General features: G+C 34.6%; 1 protein-coding gene across 1 annotated transcript in view; it reads left to right on the forward strand.

The window, feature by feature from the left end:
- Positions 1-10,631, forward strand: part of SLC1A3 (solute carrier family 1 member 3) — a 63,512-nt gene that overhangs the window by 13,420 nt on the left and 39,461 nt on the right. Inside the window, exon 3 of the mRNA XM_035309963.1 lies at positions 5,434-5,571. Within this exon, the coding sequence (XP_035165854.1) occupies positions 5,434-5,571 (138 nt within the window). The remainder of the gene's footprint in view (positions 1-5,433; positions 5,572-10,631) is intronic.

Here is a 10,631-nt window from a genome sequence, read left to right on the forward strand (position 1 = left end):
CCCCAGTTTGATGCCACATGTGCCCATCCTTACCCTAAGGATGTAGTTCTCAAATGCTTAAGAGCAGTAACAGCTTAATTGAATGAGTAACTAAAAGTAACCATCTAGCTACTAAAAACAGCATAACAAGAGCCAATCTTTAAGATAAAATTGATGAAAATAACAACAAAGTCACACACACACAAAAATAATAACAAGTTGCTGCAGTACTGAATTATCTAATACTTATGTTAGGCACCTAGCATTTATGTTCATCAAAATGGTATCAAAGGGAACATGTCATCGTACTCACATAAGGAAAACCAGAAAGAAAGGAAGGATCAGGTAATGTAAAGGGGAGTAAGGGGAATGGGGGGTGAGGGGAAGGTTAAGTATAGAATTGTAAAAGCAAAAAAAAAAAAAAAAAAAAAACACAAAAAAAAAAAAAGATGAATTGCTTAAGAACTATTATTGTCGGCAACTTAAAGTATTTCTTATCACTTAGAGAGGTTATTTACCTGTTTGCCTCAAGTAAATACAGTTGAAACCTTATCTGAAAATGGCTGTTAGAAGAAAAGGTGTCAGAACAAAAATGCTAAATTAAGCAGAAACAAATGACCCAAAGAACAAAAGCATTCATTCCAGGGCTCCACAGGAACATAAGAATGAAATGGTTGTGCAGCTAACAAAAATATACAATGTCCCATTAAACTGGTAGGAGCCTGATTCTCTTACTGGCTGTAGCCCAACTTCTGTTATAGAACAAAATGTTATTTGCTTGCTGGTTACAAGATATTCAGAAAGATCACTCTTTACAGTAGTTATTTTAGTGATCATGAAAATATAGAGAGCGTAGACATTATAAAGATATATACTCCAAATAATTTTTTTTTTCCTGTGTGTTTCTGATGTAGGAGAGAGAGGAAAAACTTATAAGGATTCATTATAACAATTCAGAATTTATTTGTTTAACAGAACTCTTGCTATTGTTCACTTAAAAATATTGTGCCATTTCTTAGGAGCTTCCTTATTACCTTAAAATTATCAGTTATTTGAAGTAGGGGGGAAAGAAATGTCCTTCCCTCTTTATTAAATTTTCATACCTAATTCATCTAAATAGGCTAAGGAGGGGGATAGACTTCCCTAAAGTTCTTAAGTAAGCATTTAGATCAGGGTAAAACCCTGTCTACCATCTTCTAAGAGTTACGGTTGATTTTTTTTACTGATGTGGTGTTTTAAATCCATGTGTAGGTGTACAAAATTTATCTATTTCATCTATGTAACACAAAGAATTGTGTGAAACAGTTTTCTACCACTGTAAGACCAAAGCATTTTGTAATGTAATTAAGAAAGTTTTCACTTTTTCCTTGAAGTATTTTAAAGTTCATTTGCACAGTTGCAAACAGAATTTGATTATACTCTGGTAGAGCAATACATATTTTTTTTTTTATAATGACCACAGACAAAAAACTAACAAACAACACAGAAAAGCTCCATAACTAAACTGTTCCTAAAAAAAATAGTTTGAAAATATTTTTATTGCTGCTTCAGACCCTGATTTTAATACTCAATTCATCACACTTTGATATTATTCCATTTAAGAAACTTGATATAGGTCATATGTTTGTTTATGTTTATTACCAATCATAGATGTTCTCACAATTTGAAAAGCTTCATATGAAAACTGCTGTTTTCTTTCTGGTATTGCAGCATCTGAAAGTGAAAAACTTATGCCATTCATCAATGTCTTCCTGCATTAGGAATAAACAATCCCAAATCGTATCTACCATTTTTGCTATTTAAATTCTATCACCATCAACGTTGTTTTCCCCTTCTTCTCCTTGAATTTTTAAATCCTCTCTTCATATAAGCTGAGTTTTATTTTGAATATCTACAGTGGAACAAAAATATTAAAAAATAGTTTAAAGTTTATTCTGATTGTCATCAAGATTATCTATAAATCAGTGTTTCCATAAATTTGATTGTAACTAGAAATGCACCTCAAAACCCATCTTTTTATAACTCTATTCTGATTATCTTCTTTAATAACTTTATAAAGTATTCAGCAATATTAGTCTGTTGTATGACAATACACGTGCAAAATTCATCTCCTTAACTTAAACAAACACTACTGATTTTTGTCCAGGAAAAGGAAAAAAAAAATAATAATAAAAAAAAAAAGATTCTGTTAAGAAATCTACGCTTTTCTTGCAGTGTGGATATGGTATACCATTTTACCATTTGGGAAGTTAGGCTCTGATATCGTAGATTAGTTGTTCTTTTCTGTTACAGAGGGTAGACAGAAACCTGCACAACAGGTTGTGGAAGCATGTTTCACACAAGGATTTGTTTCATTACAATTTTCAGAATTAATCAGAAACTTGAAACTTTTACTGAGAAAGGCCAGCTCCAGTATTTACTCTTCTCAGTCTTGATTGTGGGGCTTGCTGATCAGTACAACACTAACCATGGATGGTTGTTGAAATACTGCACACCTTCCAGAGGTTTAATACTTCATACCATGTCTAATTTCCAGAATTCATGTTGATACTTTGTCATTGTGCCTGTCTTTAAATTATGATTGTATGGTGTTATCATAGAGATTTTAAACCTGTGAATGTTGGCCCTGAATTTAGAGCTATCTTGCCAACTTCTACTTGTCTGTTTCAATTTTATATTTTTTATTAATAAAATTTGACATGAGGTAATATCTAATATCTAGGTATTTAAACTGAGAACTGAAAAAGAAATTTCTTCTCCATGTTTTCTAAAAACAAAAGAGGATGGTAAAACCATGCTATTCTTTCATTAACAGACTACCATCAAAAAATTAATTTCTTAAATTCCTTCTTCTGCACTTAAGATCAGTATGTTAACACAATTTTCAGACCTTTGAAGCAATGGCAATTTTATTTTACAGGTAGGGCAGCTGAGTCAGGGGAAGTTATTTTGGCTTCACATAGATCAATAGCAATGCTAAGATTAAGGCTAAAGAATTAGTAACCAACAGATGTCACCAGGACATATTCATTCCATGTTGCAGAATTTTTTTCTTGTAAACTGCAGTGGTGGGCAATACTATAATAATGCACAATACATATTAGGTAAATATATATACATAATAATAATTTAAAAAAAGGCTCAACAGGTTTGCATGGTGCTTCAGAAACCTACTCTCACTACCAACATTATTCAATGAAACTGCCATCTGCTTGGGCCCTCATTCTTTCTTAACACACTTTTTACAGCTTGGACAGTAGAGGACCAGATAATAAAGCCCTTACAGTATAGCATAAGGACTAGTTCTTATAGTAGCCTTAGAAGCCCTCACTAACTTCACAGAGGCTTTGTACTGGTGCAGAGATTAATCCATGTGGAACTAATTGCAGGATTGCAGCCGAAGTAAGAGACCAGTCTATCTCTATTTGCTTGTTATCCAGTTGTCAAAATGTAGTGCTCATTAAGTGCAGAAACAAAGGGTCCAGATGAATTCTTTATATATGAGAAATGTGTTTCCCATATGAAAAGAAAGTAAGTAGTAACACTGCAGTGGAATTTAAAACCTTATTGAAAGGAAGAGAACTCTAATGCAGGTCTTCTGAGGCCCTTTCTCGATGTGGTTTATGATCTAGTTTTATTTTAAAAATAATCTATGCAAAAGTGCACTTTAACTACCTGAGTCCATGGAATATGAATGAGGCTAAAATAAATACCTTCCACTGCCACACCTCTCTTCCATAGTGTGAACTCCATGATTTGTTCCAGTTGTACTCTAATCACTTTCCCCCCATCTTGTAACATTGGATTTTTCTGTCCTACACTTTTCTGGACTCTTCTAACCTAACCAATCTGCTGAAGTCCCTAGCAGCACGATCAGACTGACAGGGGTCACTAATATGAGGGTTATATCTGTTTCCTTACATCAGCAGATGGTAACGAGCTAGTGTAGAGGAGGCATAACAGTATATTTTAGCTGGTGAAATTTTGACACAAAGATATTATCTGCTGTATAGATTTACAAATCAAAAGTCCTGTTTAAAAAACAAAACAACAACAAAAAACACAAAGTGGTCAAGAACTGGACCTAGTCAATGTTATAGAATTATCAGGGCCTGCCCAAATTCTAACAAGCTCTAGAAGTGAACTTCAGTGTTCTACTACTGCCTGTCATCACTGAGCATGCAGTTCCATGAAAAGTTTTAGGACGCTTGAGTTTACTTGGCTGCCAAAAAGAGCAATCACACTTTCTTCAAGGCACATTTCTCTTGTGGAACATTCCCTTGTGGAACTACTAACTCTTGTGCAGCCATGTAAACAAGTCACCTCAGTGAATTGACCTGGCTGAAAATTGACTCAGGAAAATAAATTATTTCTGCAACAGTAACAATTCTCTGATCCAAATTTCTATACAGGCACAATTAGCATAAATGACAGTACTAGACAGTGGGCAAGAACATGGAGTCAAGAGTGCAAAAGACGGATAATTGAATTTCACCATCTGTGCAGTTAAGAAGTGCTCAAGATACAGTGTTGATCGTGTGTTACATGTGTTGCTCGGTGGGATATAGAAGACCTACATCATATAGACACCGAACTATTTAATGCTCAGTACATTGTAATGAGTGGTGTCAATTAACCAAATTATGAAGTAAGAAAATAAGGCAACTCCTGCCAGGTGAGGAAGTCCTAGCTGGGAAGTGTGGGTTGCCACATGTCAGCCTGTCTATGGCTTCCATTTTTAAATATATATCAAGTACCATTTATCTGTTGCAAGATAAATTGATTCAGGCACTCCCTCACCCCACACCCTCAGGCATTGAAACCCACCACTTAATTATCCAGTAAGACCTTCCAACCCCCATTAAATGCTTCTTTGCATGTGCTTGTGTGTCTGAAGGTAGGCATGTATAAAGCCTACTTAAATCCTGGAGCTGTTTTGCTGGGTAAAGACCTAACCACAAGGGGATTCTCAGCTAAGTCTCCCCTGGTTATCTCATCCTATCTGAAGCATGTCTAAAGGATCAGACCCAACAGAGAAAACAGGCATGGACAAGACTTCTGAGGGTTGGTGACTAGTATGCATATGCATTACATACATGATTACTCTCAAAATCTTAGAAGTCAAAGCACTCTGCTGCAGTCGTGGGGACTGTTTCTCTTTCATTAACCCTCAAGATGTACCTTTTACACAAATCCTGATTTTATAAAATTGAAATGCAATCAGCCTTCTGAATCTGTTACAGTGAAAAATAATTCACTGGCTTCAGTAAGACTACCCGTATAGTACCCGTAAGTAGCTGATGTCTGGGAGAGCAAATCAGGAGTGCAATCTAGAGCACAATAAAAAATGCATATTACAATCAGGTATGTCAACTAACTAATATACAGATATACATGTTCAGATGTTACTACTCCTTCAGAATAATGTTATGACTATCTTTTCTCTCTCTTCAGGTGTAATCCTTGGATTTTCTCTCCGATCATACAAGATGAGCTATCGGGAAGTCAAGTACTTTTCATTTCCAGGAGAACTACTCATGAGAATGCTGCAAATGCTGGTCTTACCACTAATTGTGTCCAGCTTAGTCACAGGTAAACAAACAAACATTCTGAAGTTTCTTTTAATTACTTTGATAATGATGCACACAGTAAATAACAAAGCAATGACAAAAAAGAATATTCCAAGTGCTAGAACAGAAGTGTTAAGAACTACAGGGAAAAAAAAAAAAAAAGTTGTTTTTCCCATTTCCAGACAATCTAACTGTAAAAGTTACTGCATGTAGTTGACTCTGTATTCCACTTTCTTCTCTTACTTCCTAAACAGATGTGTTCCTCCACAATGTCCTACAGTTATCAAAGAGAATAAATCTCAGAAAAAATATTTCCAAGAACCAAGAATATTTCAACTATTGATTGATTGTGAACAATAGCTAGTGCTACTGATCTGTAAAACATCTACCTCCTGTCTTTTTAGCAACAGATTAGAAAAAATAGGTTATATATATATATAATATACTATATATATATAATATATATATAACCTATTACATATATATATTATTTGGAAGAAACATCATTACATCCGTTTTGGTTTTATTTCTTCTGGTTAGCAACTCTATTAAGCTTTTTTACCAAGCTGTTCCTTGAGCGACACATATAACACTTAATTTCCTGTGATCATTTATGTCTTGCCATTCCACCTAAGTTTCATGAAAGACCTTTCTTTTATGGATGTTCAGGATGTCCATGTGATGTGTTTATCCTATTAATTATCTGAAGAAAAGAAAGTAAATACTTTAGACTATCAGCAAATTAGTGGTACATTTTGGAGAACCTAATTATAGCATTTGCTGTATGGTCCTAGGGCCTAAACACCCTTACTTTACATTACCAACACATTTACATTAATTGTCAGAGGATCCAGAGACTATAAGCCATACTTAATTCCACTGATTTTCAAACATTTTAATATTAGGATCTCCTGTTAAATACAAATGAGCCCAGACCCCATCTTCCAGGATAGTATAGACTACGCACATACATAAGCTGTTATTCTAACAGCAGAAAACCTGGGTATTCAGTGTTGTAAAATCATTTGCATTCACATTTTTCAAGGAAAAGGAAAAGCTTGTTTCTGTATACACATATATGAATACTGAAAGCTTAATGCACACTGAAACTAGATAAATTTATGAATCTTGTAGTGGAAACAATAACAGGTTTTATTCCCAACCAGTGTATAATTCTGTTGCCCATTGTTTCTCATATCTCCTTACTGTCTTCTTATCCCTTTCACCTCCAAAAAACTCCCCAGGTTGGCTAGGCATCGATAGAAGAACCATTGAAAATAGAAAGTGAGAGACATTTACCTTTCTTCAGTGTCAGCTGAGACTCCTGCTGCTGCTCCTGCTGCTCCATTTTTGTAGGATGAGTTACTGTAGCAGAAATTACCTATTCCTTCTAAATCTACATCCCTAGTGGTTCCCTGAAAGAGCTGCAGACAAGACAGGAAGTTTGGTAGATCATCCTATATAAGGACTTTAATTCACTTTCAAAATTCTAAGTAGAAATCCTTTGTTCAGGTATAGATCACCAGATCCAGAGTCACAGGTGTCACAAGGATCTGGCCTTGCAATAAAAAATATACCAAATATCAAAATACCAAAATAATGAGTTTCCAGATAATTCTAGTCTGGAAAGAATCTTCCATTCCTGTATTTAAACAATACTCTTCTTTCTGACTTTTTTGTTTGTTTTTGGTTTTGTTTTGCTTTGTTTTTTTTTGGGGGGGGGTAACATTCTTTTACATTCAAGATTTCAAGATTTATATCTATATCAAGATTTCTGGCAAAAAGAATGTCATCTACGTATAAGATTTATCTTATTATACAGGTGCTTCAAAGTATTTCCCTTGTGGAGTGTATTATTCTTAGAGTTTCCCTTTGAAGTACAGACATTCATTATTGGAGTGAATAACAAGAGTTTAAACTTCCTTAATCAGGAAGGGAATTATCACAGAAAACTCAATGCAACTTCCAAATTAAATATTTGATTCTTTAAAAAATAAAAATCCTTAAATACAACAGTACCACATCCTTTTTTATTGGATAAAATATCCCCCTTTTTTGCTAAAAACTTTAGAAAACCTATTTTCTACACTGAGTGATACCTTATTTAGCACATTATTTATAACCATTACAGCTATACTACTGTACAGTTTCATAGACACCATCAAGGTATTTGTTTCACACATTATAGGTTAATTCATTGGATAAAAGTCTTATCCTTCTTAAATCAGTTTTAAGACCATTCTGTGGTGCATCCATGAGCCAAGTCTCTTTTTTCCTGTATTTTGCTTGGCAAAGCTGTAACCATAAGATTCCTCGAGGGTCTTACATGCTGATAATGTGATTATTTCTTCCCACTGCAAATTATCTGAATTAATATTTTTACTGTTTGTAGACATGACAATATCTCCCAGAGGTGATTTCTGGGTTTCCATTTGCATTCATGGAAGTGTGTGCAATAGAGCAGGTATCACAACATATGATGTCTGAAGTATTAGAAATAGGCTTGCCATGATTACATTCCTTTGCAAACACTTTGAAAGGCAAATAAATTAGAATAAAAATGAAGCAATAGTTATAGAAGGTACGGGCTGTTACATTAGAGACAGATAAATGGATTAAGTGAGGAGCCTTGCTCTTCAAGTAAACAGTTCTAACATTCATTCACAGACTCTCACAAGGTAAATATGGTGAAGTCAATGCCTAAGTCAGCTCTGCCACATTTCTCTAAAGACCATTTTGGTGCTTTCACTAAAGAAACATTGCAGAATCCCATTTAGAAGTTTTTATTCACATTTGACTTGTGACTTACCACTGTTGCATGTGGCTCAAGCAGGTATACAGTTTTCTCCATGAGATTCTGTCTTTTGATGTATATGTTACCAGGCATGTACTGACATCTGCTTGGGAGAAAATTGAGGTTATTTGCATACCTTTCACCATCTTTTAGTGTTTATAGGAAAATGGGATTATATTAATTTCTGTATTCTTCATCTTCTGTGGTTTAGGCACAAATCCTATGCATATTCTATGCTGGTCTTTAAAGTCTTACAAATGTGAGAACTCCTAAGTCAGCATTCACGATCAGTATTTGTTACAAAGCCTAGGGCAAAATTAAGGCATAGTATATGGGAGTCAACAAAAATAAACAGCGACATAGAAAAAATTCCCATTTGGGGTTATTTTATGACTAAGTCTGGACTGAATTCTTGTACAAACACAAGGCTGACAGTTTTGTTCCACTTTTGTTTTGAATTTACTGCAGTTAAAGGAATTTGGAATAGTTTATACTTTCTTATTTTATTATAACTCGAAGCATTTGACATAAACAATTTGCTTGACATAATTATTTTAAAATATACATTGTCCATAACAATTATATAAAATAAATGTATGTGCATATGCAAACAATTCAACTCCTCATGAAAAAGGCAAAGACTGAAAGATTTACATTACAAAGACTATAGGTTAACATTTTTTTGAGCTGTTTACAGCAAGAACATCCTGCCATTAAAATTCCAGCTCTTAAAAATTCCAGCTCTTATAAGTGGCCCACAAGTTTTGTCTGCATGCTTCATTTAGGCAGAAAGTTTATGAAAATGACTAATGACCAGTCTTCCTAAAAAGCGCAGTTCAATCATAATGTGTATAAAAAAGGATGAAACCAGAGAAAATTTCTAAGATTTCTATTTCTAAATAGAAATAAGATTTCTAAGATTTCTATTTCTAAAATTTCTAATTTGCTAACATTTTACACAATTATGGTCACAGTTCAGTTTAACAGACATGCTCCATCTCTCTCCCCAAAATTTTGGAAGCTTGGACCACTACTTTTCAATGAAAGTACCTAAGATTAATTCCAGTGCATTTCTTTCAGGTATCTTTGTCTAGTAAAGTCCAGCAAAGCATAAAAGCCCAGTCAATCTGCGCATTGGTCAAACACAGTAAGAAAACAGCCCTGGAATATTTATTAGCTTAAATCAAGCTGGGAGAAAAGGAATGTGAAAATAGTGAAAGAGTGGTCTACTGACTGCCAAAGATGATACATCAGGCCAGCAATAGTAGAATCAAGCAAAGATTGTGGTCATGAGTACCATTGCAACACACTGTGCAGTAGGTGATAATGTTTGCCTAAAGTGTTAATGGGAGCAATGCTGATAGAAATGAAATTTAATCACTGACCAGGATTTTGTGTGCACAAAAAAAAATAAGACAGTGAATTATCTTTTACAAATGCAAGCTGTATAGTAAAACATACAATGTGTTTTACTATATATGTCGAGGATGGGTGTGGAACAACTACCTCAAAGACGAAAACAATCTGTAGTTCATAGTATGTCTTCTTTGATATTAATTTCCCATTCTAATTCCAATTATGACATGACACTCTTTCATGGATTCAAGAAGATACAGATACTTCTCTGTCTCTGATGTAGCCTTTCAATGTCAGACTGCAACACAGACAACTGCAGGAGACACGAGTGACTTTGCTTTCCCAAAGTCAGAGGCATCATAGTTTTTGTCCTCAGACTTTTTCAAAATGTGCATAGTATTTACCCCTACACAAACTATAGAAGAAGCTGATAAAGTACAGAGAGCTGGGATTTCCATGTGTGGATTGTTACTGTCCTGTTAACTAACCACAGATGTAAGTAGGATGCCCCTGATTTCAGCTATCAATGGTGTGCAACAAATGGTGAAAACGCTAAAAGCAAGTAGCAAGGAACATGGTCTATCCCCATGGATAGGCACATGGAGTGACTCAAGTAATAAACTGAAACACAAGCAGAGACCATAATTAATGCTAAGTTGTTTGAAAATACCTATAATGAAGCAAAGATAATATTCAATGAAATAACTGAACAAGAAATAATTTCTAAGCCACTCCCTTACCTAACTCAGGAAAAATGCACCATCTGGATATGAACACAGATTCAACTGGTGAAAAGCCCAGTTTTGCCCAAAGCAACTTAGGGATATAAAATGTGGAGAATTAATGCTGTGACATGTTGTGTAACCTTAGGCAAATCATGTTACTTTTTTGTATCTGTACTTTCTTTCTCTGTTTATATGTAATGCTGGCAA

This window comes from Oxyura jamaicensis, chromosome Z, assembly GCF_011077185.1.
Source record: "Oxyura jamaicensis isolate SHBP4307 breed ruddy duck chromosome Z, BPBGC_Ojam_1.0, whole genome shotgun sequence".
Taxonomy (NCBI): Eukaryota; Metazoa; Chordata; class Aves; order Anseriformes; family Anatidae; genus Oxyura; species Oxyura jamaicensis.